At 37.7% G+C, this 15,660-nt stretch overlaps 1 protein-coding gene across 2 annotated transcripts in view; it reads right to left on the reverse strand.

Annotated features, from left to right (window-relative positions):
• Nucleotides 1-15,660, reverse strand: part of plcb4 (phospholipase C beta 4) — a 76,020-nt gene that overhangs the window by 6,903 nt on the left and 53,457 nt on the right. For both annotated transcript variants that reach the window (XM_015394855.1, XM_015394845.1), the window contains exons 10-34: nt 14,855-14,936; nt 14,666-14,766; nt 14,181-14,238; nt 13,241-13,349; nt 12,667-12,877; nt 12,156-12,249; nt 11,288-11,367; nt 11,117-11,201; nt 10,917-11,007; nt 10,730-10,825; nt 10,132-10,280; nt 9,013-9,099; nt 8,777-8,921; nt 8,545-8,629; nt 7,943-8,067; nt 6,300-6,351; nt 5,742-5,844; nt 5,448-5,612; nt 3,572-3,776; nt 2,952-3,040; nt 2,722-2,878; nt 2,588-2,637; nt 756-821; nt 189-304; nt 12-87 (exon numbers count right to left, since the gene is read on the reverse strand). In XM_015394855.1, the coding sequence (XP_015250341.1) occupies nt 12-87; nt 189-304; nt 756-821; nt 2,588-2,637; nt 2,722-2,878; nt 2,952-3,040; nt 3,572-3,776; nt 5,448-5,612; nt 5,742-5,844; nt 6,300-6,351; nt 7,943-8,067; nt 8,545-8,629; nt 8,777-8,921; nt 9,013-9,099; nt 10,132-10,280; nt 10,730-10,825; nt 10,917-11,007; nt 11,117-11,201; nt 11,288-11,367; nt 12,156-12,249; nt 12,667-12,877; nt 13,241-13,349; nt 14,181-14,238; nt 14,666-14,766; nt 14,855-14,936 (2,677 nt within the window). The remainder of the gene's footprint in view (nt 1-11; nt 88-188; nt 305-755; nt 822-2,587; nt 2,638-2,721; nt 2,879-2,951; nt 3,041-3,571; nt 3,777-5,447; nt 5,613-5,741; nt 5,845-6,299; nt 6,352-7,942; nt 8,068-8,544; nt 8,630-8,776; nt 8,922-9,012; nt 9,100-10,131; nt 10,281-10,729; nt 10,826-10,916; nt 11,008-11,116; nt 11,202-11,287; nt 11,368-12,155; nt 12,250-12,666; nt 12,878-13,240; nt 13,350-14,180; nt 14,239-14,665; nt 14,767-14,854; nt 14,937-15,660) is intronic.

A 15,660-nucleotide genomic window follows, 5' to 3' on the forward strand; every position in this document is an offset into this window, starting at 1 on the left:
ACCTTTTATACCTTTGCTTTATGATCTGTGCTGAGAGTTTGGATCTTATCTTCTGTCTCCTTCTTCAGCTCCTGGCAGTTATTCTCCCTGTCAGTAAAAACAGAAAGAATCAATGTCTGAGAAAATGCAGAAAGCAAAAACAGTTTGACAGATTATATTGACGATGTTTATGGTGGTTTCTTGCTTACCCTCGTTTCTTGATGGCTTTCTCTAACAGTTTCTCCAGATTAGCCTTTTCCTTCTCATGAACGGACACCATCTTATCCACCTGAGTGCAATGGGCTTTCTGCATTGAGTTTTGATCCTGTTAAGTCGATATATTTAATTAATTTCAGTGTTTTGTGTCTGTACCTTTTTAATTAAATAGCGACATAAAAGATAGGCAATATATATGAGCTTCTGTTTATACTGAAGATTAATGCTTCTTTATATTCCTATGCTGCATAAAAACAGTAATACTGTGATAATTTATGATGCAGTGTGAATGAACAAGCAGCCGCTGTGGTCTCCATAGAGACAGCCGGTCAACACAGAACTTTAGCAAGTCTAATTTCTTCTAAAGCATTCATCACGTGGTCGTCTCATGTTTGTTTATAAAGAGCTATTTGTGTTTATGTGAGCAGGCATAAAAATGATGAAGCATGAGATGAAAGGTTGCAGCGTTTCCCCTTGTTCTGCTTGTGGTTTTTCAGAGCTTCAATCACCCTAAGAAATAAGCAGCAGCCACTTTGCATTACCAACAAACTCCCACCTACCTTTGAGTGTTTCTTCTTTAAAGCGTTGAGCTCCTTCTGCTGCTTTTTAATCAGCTTCAGGTAACTCTGCAGGGGGAGACAGAGATTTAGGTGTTCTTGTGTCGACCATAACACGAGCTGACAATGAACATAGCAGTCTAGGACACTGGCTGCCCAGCAGCCATGTGCTGGGACTTCCAAAAGTTTTCCTATCCATTTATCTTTTCCGAATTATAACCTCAGACTTCAGTGTATTTCAGAGGGATTTTATTATTATTATTTATGTTTCTAAGTTTTAATACCTTACTGCAGGAACCAGGGCCATATTCAGACAAAAGTAGGTAGAAACATTTAGTGATTTCTTTTATTTTTTGATGCACCCTGAACCAAAGGTGAGTTTTGTAGTGAGATGGAGCTGAACATTTCTCACTGGTTGAATATCTTCAGCATTCTATTGCAGTCATCCCTTAGTTTAAGCTCCTTTTGCAGGTAACATTTGTATCTGTGTTTTGGCTTGCAGGAGCAAGGTGCAAGATTTAACTCCAGCCAATGTTGAACAGTTAAAATTAAAAAGGGGAAACATTTAAATATGAATGTAGAGAAGAAATAAATGTGAAAAAGAGATGCAAATGTTTTTTTCAAAGGGATTTCTTTCCTTTTTTTTTTAGCTTAACTGTTTTGAAAGTGTAGAACAAGGTTTTTAAACAGCCTACTGTTTCAAACCATACAAGCTTTTAAACATCTAATATTTATACTGTATTATTGAATTTCAGTCTTTTTTAAACATATCTGCCAGTCCAACTTTAGTTTAATAACCTGCAATTTAAAGAAAAAAATAAGAAGCTTAAGCAAACTAAAATGTCCTCTGGCCAAAAAACCTTTAGGGATCCAAAGTATGATACATATTAAGTAAAATATCGACACAAAGCAGTGAATAAAGTAGTAAACTATGAGGTGGAAATGGAGGGGAAAAAAAGAAATACATCACATGACAGTTCTCAGCTGCCTTTACTCAAACAACCCTAAATAACATCCATTCCAACTAATTACCAACAGAAGTCACCTGTGTGTAGAATGATCTCAGTATAAAGACCAAGAAACACAGTCAACAGGTGAGGAGGAAACCTAAGGCAGGTTTTAAGACCAATTCACACCCATAGGAACCTATTAACAATATCACACAGTTGCAAACAGAGCAGAACATGGCTGTCCATCTACCCTGACAGGATGTGAAAGGGCAACATCACTGCTGAGAGAAAACCAAGATGAATCATTTTTGCAGAATGTATCAAACAATGCAGGAAAAAAAAATGCCAATCCAAAAAAATGAGACACCCTTGTCAGATGAGACCAAAATCGCTTTTTCCAATCCAATGGTGGGTTTCTAGAGGGAGACCCACTATCTCCACACTGAATGGGTTGATGGCAGCATCATGCTATGGGAATCTTTCAGTTCTTCTCGTATTGCAGTCCTGCCTTACATGTATTAAATAAAAAGTAAGCATAAACACAGGTGGGCTCTGTCTACTCACTGACTTCTGATTGTGAATGGTTTTATGTAGGTATGATGGAGGACAGTGGCTAAATAGAAAAGAACATTTATTTAGATTCTTGTAGATAACTTTAAACCCTTTGTGTCCCTTTTCATCAAATTCAAAACATGCTACTTTTTGTTGTTCTTCGCATTAAATCCCAATAAAAACATTGAAGTCTGAGGTTTTAACACAGGAGATTGAGGAGCAAGAATCAATGTCTTCATTTTTATATAAATATCTCAGTCCAAGCTAGATCCAACCCTAACAATCACCATTAGACTTTTATAACTAAAGATATTTCAAAACTGAAACACAAACCTTCATTTGCTTTAAGTCCTCGATGCTGACATTTGGCACAAGTGCAGCATCTAAAACACCAGAAATACTCATCAGTGTGTAGGATACAAACGGGGTTCATTGGTTTAACAAATCTGTAAAAATTCAGTGTTTACCCTTCTTGTTCTCATTGGTGTTGTTTTGGGTAGAGTTGGAGGTCTGGGCCATATCTGAGCTGGCTTGTTGGATCACGCTGGCCTTCCCTGTGTCTCCTTTTCCTTTTCCCTTCTTGTCATTCTTTGAGCTTCCATTGGGAACATCTGCTATGTCATTCTGTTGGCCAGAGGAACCAATTACAAGAGACCTATACTATCACTGTAAGAAGGTATATATTCGTTAGGTGTACCGTGTCAATCCCCAAGGCCTTCATCTGGTCAGCTCTCTTCTCCGCTATGGTCAGAAACTTCTTTGGATCTGATAGAGCATCCACAATTGCTGCACACAAGAAGACACAACAAATGGCAGTTGAAAAAAAATGATATCCTTCAGATAAAGCTAAGCCTCATCATTTCTCCAAACAATTTCAAGAAATTATGAGCGGTGCTGCACTAGAAAGGGGGAGAGAGACGCTAATAGTCTCAGTAATGGCTCCTGACTCCAAGCCTCTTGGCTTTATTTAATGGCAACTCCGATTGTCCAACTCATTAGTATGCTTGTGCCCGTATGAAACTGTCTGCAGATGTACTGTCGTCATCAGCTGTGCCGTGCCGTTACTGCAAATGTTAAAGCTTTCCCACCCGGGGCACAGGATGAGAAGAGGCTTTCTATACTTTCTATTTCTCCCCTGCTCTCCCTGTAGGCTACAGACATCTCATCATTATCAGCCAGAAATAATCTGACTGCAGCTAAAGACTGCAAGTTGGGACGAGCAGCACCTGTAGTTTTCTGAAGGAAAGTGAAATGTTTCAAGCAAATAACTGCAAACCATGCTGCCAACGAGCACGTGTGTGCTTCTGCTGCCCTCACCTCCGAAGCCGTCGGGCACGTATGTCTTCAGGATGATTTGGCAGAAGATGGTCGGCAACGACAGAGGGTTGTTGCCTTCGTTCCTCAGGGAGATGTGGCGGTAGCCCGCCTGCAGGCCGTCAAGAGGCAGGATGCGCTGCCCAATCAGCTTATTGTTGTCATCATAGACGGCGATACGTAGCACTGCCAGATCTGGTAAAATTACCTTAAAGGTAGGGATGTAAGAAGCATGGTAGGAAGGGAGGAAAATATCATTTGTTTAAGTAATGGTGTGAGGTGAAATTAAAGGCAGATCAAAAAAGGAGGAAAATTGTTTAGAGGCAACAGCTGTCTACGCCTACGCTTCTATTGTTATGGTATGAGAGCGAACAACTCTGAGGTGTACTGGATACTCAGTGTCTTTGTGACAGCAGCATGTAAACAGTGACCATGTGGCATTACCTGCAGGTATTTGTGAGTGCGGACATGAAACGAGAAACCTGACAGAAGCTCTGGGTATGATGCTCCTCTCTGATAGCAGAGTGGAAGTTTATGTGTGTGAGAGAGGAAGAGAGTAAAGCAGCACTGCGGCAGGGTGTGATGGATGGTGTGTGTTAGAAAGCTGGAGTCACAGTCATGGCTGAGAGACTTCTTATTCTGCTGAGAGCAGCACTATTATCTCCACATTACTCCACGGCTTTCTGTCTCAGATCTTTCATTTTCCTGTTTATCCATTTTACCTGTAATTCTTTTTTCCTTTTTTGTTTCTAAATGTATTTTTTTATCCTTATTTCTTTGTGTATGTGTGCAGAGACATAAACTAATATACACTCTGCATTTGGTTCCACAATGCTCAGGCTATGTTCTCATTTATTATCTGATGATTAATATATCTGATGCTCGACATAAAACCAGACACACTTGACCTTTTTAGATAAGGTGTGAAACTAAAGCATGTTAGAGATATTTGTCTTTAACAGGGAATCTGATCAGAGTTGATGTGAATGATGATGTAGTTAAATACAGGGAATATAACAAAACATCAATAACAATCAATTATACCCATTTAGTTATTATTTTTTTTATTTAAATGCCTTATTCCTGTAAGAGCTTGAAAATAAAAAACATATTTGAGTTTTTTGTGAATTGATATTAAGGTAAACAGTTGTGCGAGGTTATATAACGTCATATCGGCCCCTGACTTTGTATGGAAATTGCATCAAGACAGACTTGGTGATACCAGTGAACATCATATTGTCCTCCTAAGAAATCAACAGAAAACGATATCGAGATGAGGCTGAGGATTTAAAGCCTTACAGGGTACTGTAAAAAAAAAAAAAAAAAGCCGTTGACTTTAAAATGGGGCTGCTATATATCCCTGCTGTGCTTTTCTATAAGTTGTTGCATTTTCAAGATCTCAAGTATGGAAAACTGCTTTTATTATTAGATATTTATTTCCCATCACATTGTCTGAACCATAAGCTTACCTAAGTCACTCATTATATATTGTTACCCAACCAGTTTTCTTTTTCCTTTCTTCCCCAGCTGTTTCTGCTTTATGTCATTTTAGAATTTAAGTCTTAGAAAATACCCATAGTGATATCAGTACTTGTATTATTTATAAATATATGAACTTCAACAGCATAACAACACATACGATTAAACTAGGGCAAGACTTAAGGTAGTGTAGTGAGTCAGTAGTTAATTCTCTATGATTTTTTTGGGTTTGTTTTTTAAAAATGGACCAATAATAAACAGACAGCTTTGATTATTTAAGTATTAAGTTTTTATAGAAAAAGTGGACATACCATGAATGTGCTGAAATGTTCTATGGGTTTGAATACTTTTTGCAAGGCTTCTTATAAATGGCTGATTCGAAACTTTTCTGGTTCCCTACCTTCCTAAAAACAAAGGGCTCTTCATTGTAGGCTGGATTCAGTCCGTTGTTCATCACCATGCGTGTGCGGAACTCTTTCCGGATGGTATCCGTTGGCAAACCATACATGTCCACTTCAACATATGTGCCGATTTTTTTGTCTGACAAAAACTGTCCAGAAAACACCTGGGAGATGTCAGGAAAACGGGATTAGATTCCTTTTAAAATAACAATGATGCATCAAAGCTACCAGAAATGCAGGAAATGTCAGTGAGGAGTCATGACAGCCATGCACCCGTCTTCCTAGAAGCTCACCTGGACGCTGCAGGTTGCTGCAATGACGCCATCCACCGGCGTTTCTGAGAAAGGGTCAAACGTCCTGTCAGACCGGCGCATGAAGTCAGGCTTCAGCAGGTACCTGAGTGCAGGAGAGAGTTAAAACTACCATGATAACAGAAATTTAAATCAACTGAATACTGATAAGTCAGAAATAAACATCTTTTTACATGTTTCTGCAGATCTCTTTACCATTTCAGGCAGAATAAAAAAAGCAAACTATAAGTAAAGGATACACATAGTAAAATATTAATAATGACATTTGTCTGCAGATGCCCTGCTCTCTTCACTGATGACACTCCTAGAATTAGCAGTAAATCCATCCCCTCAGGGACAGTATTAGTCAAGGAGTGGAGATGACGATGGGAAGAGGAAGATGTAAATGAATGCAGAGACGAGTGAAAAGGAGCGTCCTTTTTCAAGGCACTTATTGGCTCTCAGGGGTAGATAGTAGCTACTGGCAATAAGTAATGAGACGTGACAAGTTGTAATTGATGAGCCTTGAAAAGGGGGGGCAGATAGAGGGACTTTGCTCACCCGCAGCAGCCGTTATATTCAAACTTTCCTTGGTTCAACTGCATGGCCAGATCTGATGGATCAAACAGGAGAAAAGAGTGTTAAAAATGAACATTATACAGAAAAAAAAATATATACATATATAAGGAAATCTAAGTCTGTTTAAAAAATGCATGAAAACAATAAACCAGTAAATCTGTAAATGTTTGGTTTTCTTTGGCTAAATAAAATATATTTTTCCATTTTATAACATCATCTATCCCCAGGAGCTCCAGTTCCTGTGTTAGTGGCCTCCAGCTCTGCACATGGCCGGCATGCAGCTGACCATATGGTCAAGATGACTTTTGCTTCTGGACACAGAGCAGCAGCTGCTTTCCAACAGCCATAACTCACAGTATAAAGTTGTTTGTTCACAGTTTAAAAAAAAAAATACAGGTGTACGGTCAGAGGCTGATATTCAAACAGCACCCAGTTGGAAGCAACCAGTATGTTTAAAGCATCCGCATGCTGTTTGGTTTCATATTTGGAAAAAGCTTGAACATAATGCTGTACGCCCTGCGGCACTCTGTAGCTACAGATGTGAACTTGGATTTAAGAATAGAGGAGATGAACATCCATGCATGTAACTTGGGAAAAAAATGGAAGCAAAAGTAAATGCAAAATCTCATGTGCATTCCCATACTAAACTATTTATATTCCTTTAACTATCCCATATTTTCTCATAGTACGAGTGCACACTATAAAAGTATTTCAGTGGGATCTTATGGTGGCTGACCGAACCAAATAAATGAATAACTGTAACAATGAAGAAAAAAAAGAATATTCGGGTTTTGTTGAATAACACATAAAATCTGCAGCATCTATTTGCATTCAGCCTCCCTTAGTCCATATTTCTGCACATTTAAAGACCTTAATTCAAGCATCATTGACCTGATTAACCAGATTAACATTTGGCCCACGTTTTAAGTCTTCTGCAGCATCTAAAAGCCACTTTTTTGTCCTGCTTTCACATTGTCTGTATTCATATCAGCTTTGACCAGCTTCTCTGCTGCTATTATAAATTAGCAACCCAAAGCATGACACTGCGACCACTGTGTGTCAAACAGCACCTTTAGTATAAACTTGAGACAACTGCTTTCTAGCCACTACATCATAAAGTCCAACTAGATTTATTAATTTAATTACAAACAGAGGGACTGTATGTATTTATTTATTTAATAATTATTTATTAATTTATTTTGAGTTATTAAAGACATACATAAAAATATTAAAGTTTGAAGACTTGTTAAAATAAAATGAGAACATTCAAACAGTAATGCACTGAAAACCTTCAAATAATGGATAAATATTAAGTGTATTATTGTATATTAAAGCCTGCTGACATAAATGACACCATTCAGTATTAAATATATAATGCAATTTATAAAAACAAATGTTTATCTAATTATTCCAAACAAAATCTTAATCAGATTTAAATCCAAACCAAGTGAATTTAACCTTTTACTTCTTTTATTTTCATTTCTGCATATCGTTTAGCAGCTTATTAATCTGTCCTTTGTGTATTAGACACCATTGTATTAGAGGCACTTTCCTAAATAGGGGAACAATGTGCAGCAGTTGCATTGTGCGTGAGGTCAGCGGTCCCATGTTACACGCCGTGGTACCTGGGGTCTGGAAGTTGAGGGAGACCATCTGGCAGCCTGCGTTCCAGAAGATCTGAGGCATGTAATTACTGGAGTCCACCCTGCCTCCTTTGGGGTAGATACGGCTCATCTGACGCTTGTTGTAGCTGCACTGATGCTCAGGAAAATTTCAAGTGATTTAAAAAAAAAAAAAAAAAGGAGGAGGAGCATTGTTGTTGCTGCACATGTGAGTGTATGTCTGTAGGGGGGGGTGATGTGTGTGTGTTTGCATCTCTTCATCAAACAGACTGTAGGGCTATTTTTGGAGTGAACGCTTGGGACAAGCAGTTCCTCTGAGGAGCAGGAAATATGCATAAGTTCATCTGACCCATCTACACTACTTAGAAACACTAAGCTTGAGAAGCTACAAGTTTGCCTTTTTACAAAAAAAATCTGAAAAAGACATAGACCCAAATATGGCTGAAAACCATTGTGGCTCATCTGGAAGACATGATGTGTGTGACCTTTATTTATAGGCTGCAGAAGCTCCTATTATGCCAACGGTAACATTACTGGGTGTTTATTATTCATTTTTTTCACATCAATCTAAATGAAGAATGTTCTCAGAGAGGCTTGAAGGATACTTGACGAACTCGATGGCGTTAGTCTTCAGATAGCCCAGGCCCACTGACTCATTGAAAGAGGACATGTTGTGGTGGATATTTCTCTCTGAAACACAGGTGAAAACAATTAAATAAAGTTTTTTTCGTTGGACTCAATGGCTGTTTTGTCTTGTTTTTGGCTCACTATAACAATGTACACAATAACTACAAATACATTTCACCTGTAGAAGAGAATGACAAGTATGACCCTCACCTTCTGCCACATCAAAACCCTGAAACTTAACTGGCTGTGCATAGTTGACCATAGCTGAGAGATAGGGGTGGATATTTGTGGTGGCTGACTCATATTTATATTGAGCTATTAGAGCCTCTTCAGAGTCCTCTGCCACTTCTCCACCCTACACCGGACAGAGATAAGTTTATTATATTTATTCTCATATATATTGCTTTAAATTCCTACAGAAAGGTGAAACATTGTCAGGTACTTGCCTTCTTGTTATTGTCTTGGTCAGATGCCTCAGAGATATCGGTGGCGTCTGTTGCTTCAGAAATCTCTGTTACCTCATCCTCAGGTACCTGGACAAAGAACCAGAACCAAAGCATCAGTAAGTCCTACAAAGATGGCTGGTCTTGTTTTTCTTTCTGTGAGGTACAGTTAGTTTAGCAGCTAAATCATTTAAAACATTTATTCTTAACTGTCTGTTACTGTCTGATGGGACCTAGGAGGACATTCATTACCAACAACTGATAGGTCTCACGTGTTCTGTAGTTTTAGGTTTAATTTATTTTCTAAAACAATCCTGCCGTAGCTGCATGGATGATTTAACTGAAGTACAGCTGTGGATAACAGGGGCACGAATCAAATAAGTTCTTTTTCCATCTTTCTACTCAAGTTATTTATTTTGATAAAGTAGCCAACATTATATGACAGGAGCCAGATTTCCATTAGCTATGAACATAAACTCTTGAGAATATAAAACTTAGCTGTACTAAATGTGAAACTAAGAAATTAAACTGAAGAAACAGAATTCAGGGGGGATTTGGGGTCTTATTTTTTTATAAAGTAACAGGAAATAACAACAATAAGCCCAAGTAATCAATAGTTGTTTGTTAATGTTCATATTTTAAGCTAACTATTTTGTTTTCAAGAATTTTTATTTTATTTTTTTGTTTACCAAAAATGACAAACTATTTTCCTCCAAACAATTAAAATTACTCCTTTTATTGATCATTTAAATCAAATATTAAATTACTTGAAATTCAGGGTCTATAAACAAATGAAACCCTAAAACAAAAAAAATATTTTAGGTCATAAATTAAATGAAAAATCCTTTTTTTTTAATGCTGCCCTTTCTTACTGGGTTGGTAGAACAGGCATATTGAGACACCTACATGCTATACTACTGTTGCGGATATAAAGAGAGTTAAATCATAAAAAACACGTTTCAGATATTTAGTGTTTTGGTGATACTCCAACTGTTTTATTTATCTCACTGTATGTTACTGAAGCTAATCAGAAAGCATGCTTGAGCCATTCATGAAATGAATGAGCAGCTTTTTTTTTGTATAAATCTGTTCTTCATGGTTTCGTTATTTAAACAGACTGACCTTTTTGATGCTGTTGCTGCGCTCTTCCTCCTTCCTCGACCTGATGGTGTTACTCTGGGAAACGCTGTTTGCCTCTTTGTCACTGGTGGCTTCTGACAGACTGCTGGGAGCCTCTGAATTCAGATCCTTCTCCTCAGCATCTTTTTCCCCTTCAACACCAAATAAAATGTTGTCTTACTTACATTTACTCAAAATCTATTTCAACCCGTTATCTTTTCTCTTCCTGTTTGTAAACAAAATCAGACATTTTTCTCTGAAAAAAAGAAAAGTTTGACATGTTCTGAAACAGAAAGACTTGCTTTAAATTTAACTCCGACAAGACAAAGATTGACCTATCGGAGCACAATGGCAAGCAGATCATTTTATTGAGTCATGAATAGGCTTTTAAGTCTAAGAATAGCCAATTTAATGTCAAGCATAGTGGGGATAGAGTGATACTCTGGGGTTGTTTGGCTCTATGTCATACTTTAAAGGGCCAGAGGATAAACGTTGTAGTCGATAACTTGACTAGACCGGCCTTCAACTCCTGCTGCATTTAACTTACTAGGAACATTTAGCATTTAACACAAAGATGAAGTCAAGTTTCTATTCAGCTGACCGTTCTCTGTGTCGTCCTCAACCTCCTCTCCCATTATGATGGCAGGAGTGTTGGTCTCGCCTGCCTCCATGTGCTTTTTTAAAGCCTCAAGCTGCCCTGTGGAAAAATACCAAAGGGTTCAAAATCCCAGTTTCTAAACATAACAGCATGTGGACAAATTCAAACATATCTTTAACTGTATACGTACTCTGCTCAACTTCGGGTTTTAAACGTTTATTCTTGATGAGGATTTTTCTCTTCAGGTCATTTGGAGAGGGTAAGGGGTGTCCAGGATCCATCTTAAAACAAGTCAGACAGAGAGAGATTGCACAATTCTATTTTCATGACTATGAGCTGGTTGTTATACACGATGAGAAGCAATTTAAATCCTAAAGAGAGACACTTTACCGGGTAGTTCTCCAGAGGCTGTCTGAGGAGGAGGTCGCCAAAGGTCTCCTCACAGTACTTGGCCATCTTATATTGCTGTAATTTACTACAGTTAAACAAAAAAATTCCCATTGAACCAACTGAACATCGATATGTATTTGACATGTTGGTTTGTATTGATTGAAAATATACCTGCAATGATTTTCAAAAGACAAAATAACAGGATAATCTGATGTGACAAACGCTGTATCCCTGATCGCTTGGATGACATCCTGTGTGGAGAAAAGAAAAGGAGAAAAGAAATGTAGTTTCACTGTATGAACACAAGATGGCAGCAAAATGTTACATGCCACCACAGTAGGTAAAGTTCCTTCTCATTTCAGTATGTCACGCCTCTTCTCTTCTGCTTTTGCACTTATTTTTGATTTTTCACAGATTAGTAAAGAAACATTTTCATTTAGAACCTGGGTTCTGTTCACATATTTTTCACAATGATACATTGAAACCTGATTTATATGAAGAAAATAAAAAATCAGACCAAACATCTGTTGGAGTTCAGTGAGGTTTGCTATAACTATACATTTTCACATATATGACACGGCAGAAAATGTTCAAAATTTCTCTTCTAGAATTTCTCTTCTAGAATTCTATGATGGTTGGATTTCCCATGTTTATACTTGCATATTTTTGCTTAAACAGATAAACCTTGTAAGTTTATTCAGCCTTGTCCAGAAGGATGAACCAGAGAAGGTAAGCATGACAATTCATCTTGATATTTAATTTTTTTAACGTCTAGGCTCTGAATTTAACGCAAATATTTTGAATAAATATTTCTCACATGATGTCCCCCTTCCTCTGTGGAAAGAACAATTAATCTGGAAGAAGCTTTCCACTTCACTGATCGCACATTATAGGACCACAATGGTTAAATGTTTTTGGGTCTAAGGGTGCAATTACAAATGTGACAAAACATTAAAGAAAAGGTTTAATTCAAAGCAAGTATCAGAAAGCTCTGACAGCTGAATATATCAGTAAGTAATGCCCTGCTGTGGGTGTTCACCTTGAACAGGATGTCTGTGCACATGGCCTTGCCATGAGTAATGATGGGTTCCTGGTCCTCCCCTTTGCCATCCCAGCAGTCCAGCTCCACACATCTAGTCCATAAACAAATAGAAATCTCAATGAAGTACAAAAATTATACATAAAGAAGTTCCAAAATATTAACAGAACAGTAACTATTTGGACTTTTTGATGAAAGACGGACTTATTTGTGAAGTCAAAGACATTCAGGAACATGAGAATATCCAGCAGAACTACTGACTCAAAGGAATCTCTTAAGTAAAGCAGGTACTGGTCCAGCTAAAACTTGTTTGTGCAACAAGTTAAAATCACAATATTAATGAAGAAAATAAAGTGTAGCATTTTTCTTATAGTTTTAAGTTTGTAAAAATATTGTTTCCAGTGTATCAAATCAGAAATCTGAGTAAATTCTGGTTCTGAAATGACTGAATCACTGAAACATCCCAGCCTCCGTATTCATTGCAAGAGAAGACCAACCCACTAAAAGATACCTGCATCCAGACAGGAGGACCTGGCGGTACATCTCCACCGATGACTTCCCTCCAAACTGTCTTCCTGTCAGGTATGTATTGTGGGAGGAGCTGATAAAGTAATGAGCCAAAGGCTGATCCATGTCTTGGTAAAGCTCTAGTCTGTCCAGGAACACTGGAGCATTTTCATCTGACATTAGGTACCGACAGAACCCGTCACTTGACATGTGGCCTGAAGGAGGAAGACGAGAGGGAGATGACATTTGGTGGGAAAAATGTATTATTACTGGTAAGGAGACATAAAGCAGTAACAAAAATAATAATAATGTACTTATTTCAGAAGAAAGAATTATAGATGCACAGCTTAGCCTGAGGACTGGAATCTCCAGTTTATCATCAATATGTGGCAAATAACTGAGTGTTGCCAGTATAGCTGTTACCATGATAAGATAAATTAAACCAAAGCCTCAGTTCAGTAAATAACTATTAAAGTCATTATCTGGTCTGACTTTTTGTACCTTCAAGGTTGCACAAGCAGATGGCAGCAGAGGCAAAGAAAAAAAGTCTCTACCTCCTGTTTTCATTATTGTTGTACCTTTTTTCTTCAGCTCATCATCCCTTTCATATTTATCGATAATCTGCATGGCTCTTTTTGGGTCATAGAACGGAAAAAGAATCTCATTTAACCTTGGGTCCCGTTGGTTCTGCAGAGTGACACACAAGCACAGGTGTACATCATTTGGACACAACGTACAGACCTTGCCAACCAAAATCAGATCTAATATAAATACTTCATGACGATCCTTTAATTTACCATGCTTGTCAACTTTTAGTAACATTCAGGTAAAAGTGAAAATTATTTACTTTTTAGGGAAAATGTTGTCTAAATTGTAGAAAAGAGATAAATAAATTCCTAATTGAAATATAAGTATGAACTCTATTATTATATTCTAGATTATTTCAAGTCAAAACAAATCACTACAAATCCAAGAAGTGCAGAGTTAAAATGATGATTCAAAACAAGGCATTCATATGTGCTCTAAGGGTATAAAGCAGCTCTAATAAGACATTACAGTGACAGAGAGCATTCTTATAGCCAAAGTGGGAATTAATCCAGCTGAGTCCAGAGCATGAAGCAGCACAGAAGGGACTGGACAGCAGATGCAATGAGCAGGTATTCAGCCAAGCACAGGAGACGCACAGCAGGAAACGAGATGAACCAAGCCGGACGCAACAGGATGGAAACCTCTCTCCTCCTGTTGTCATGACAACACCAATCAGACAATGGGAGGCAAATCTTGCTAGGGGAGAATAGGGGGGGACGGGATGAGAGGAGTGCATGCAGAGTATTGTAGCTGGTGGAAGTTGCCCTTCCAGGCTAACTGAATTTCGCTTAATTTGGTTCTAACGATGGGCGACAGGGTGAAAGGCAACTTCTACCCACAGCAGGAAGGGTGGAGAAGGGAGGGGGGCTGCAGAGAGGGGCTGGCTGAAGCCAAATACACAGAGAAGTTAATGAATGATAAACAGCTTACTTCATTCAGAAAGCTGACTAACTGGTCTACAGTTAAATAATCTGTTTTGTTTCCATTGCTGCAAAGGAATTATTGGAAAAGAGAAAGATATTGTTATAATTCTTTAAAAACGGACAACCACACAATCATTCACACAGTCGGTTAAAATGAGAAAGTCTTCCACTTTTGGTCTGTTAAACAGTTTTCTATTTTTTTTTTTTTTATGTCTGACTGTTTTCATTAGGTTGATCCTAATAGAAATTATGCCAAACTGAAAGCAGGTTAGGCTGTCCAGGCGTAGTTAGTGTAGCAGGAGCAGAAACATTTAAACCAATTGGACCCAATCCATTCTAACAGTTTATTTTTTATTTTACAGATCATATTGTTTAAAAAAGTTAACAACAGGTCTTCTTCTGATTGGCTATATTCTTTATTATGTTCAAAACCAATGACTAAAGCAGATACACAAAGCAGCATGCACACTGGTGTGAAATAAAAGAGCTTACATTTTCTTGAAGAGCTCCTCTATATCTGTGCGAGGGCAGATCTTCTGGGTCAGTGCGTAGAAAATGTCAAAGGTGAAGTCTGTGGGTTCAATCTCATCATTCTGCAGCGATATACAGAATCCCCTTTCAACTTTGAGAATCATTGTGCAACAAGTGATTAAATCTAAAGCATCTGACTCTAACTGTTACCTTTCCACTGGGAAGACCTAGATCCTTCAGAGCCTGAAAGATCCCCTTCTCGGTCTTCCCTGATGCAAATGTTCTCGTAATGCTAAAAAGAAGATAAGAAAACAAAAATGTAGGAGAACAGAGATTAGTCATTAGTAAAGTGTAGCTGTGGAATCATTTGACAGGAGATATAGAGTTAGACGTTTTATTGAAGTAAAATAAAAGTATAGAATAAAATTTCTGTTTGGCCAGACACGGGGAAGAGGATACTCTGCTCAGATAGTACAACTAAATTGGAAATGTATGCACATATATGCACACAAAGTTTTGGACATTTCTTTTGGAAAACAATCACAACAGTTGAATCTCTTTTGCTCAACTTTAACACTTTGCAATACTTAGACTAAGACCAGTTTATTCATTCCACTGGGGGTAATTCATTTGAGCAGTACACGAGAAAAACAAACAAAAATAAACATGTAATAACATTAAAAAAATAAATGAGATAGTTGAAACAGGAAGCTTAAGGACCAACATTAATAATATTTAAAAAACATAGAAAGACAGTAAAAAGGTAACACAGTTATCTTTAAAGAATTTAAGAATTTAAAAGTCGAATAGCTGTTGGTATAAAAGAATTTGCATAGTGGTTTGTTTTACGGCGAGGCATTACATAGCAGCATCCTGAAGGCAACAAAGATCCATTATTTTTAAGAACATTTTCTGATGAAGAGAAGATCACTTTTTTTTTTTGCAATTTGTTCATTACAAAATGAAGGCAGGTTCCTTTGGTTCACTCCAATGATTTTACAACAGATTTTAAAAAC

This window comes from Cyprinodon variegatus, unplaced genomic scaffold (assembly GCF_000732505.1).
Source record: "Cyprinodon variegatus isolate N-32 unplaced genomic scaffold, C_variegatus-1.0 Scaffold25, whole genome shotgun sequence".
Classification (NCBI taxonomy): domain Eukaryota; kingdom Metazoa; phylum Chordata; class Actinopteri; order Cyprinodontiformes; family Cyprinodontidae; genus Cyprinodon; species Cyprinodon variegatus.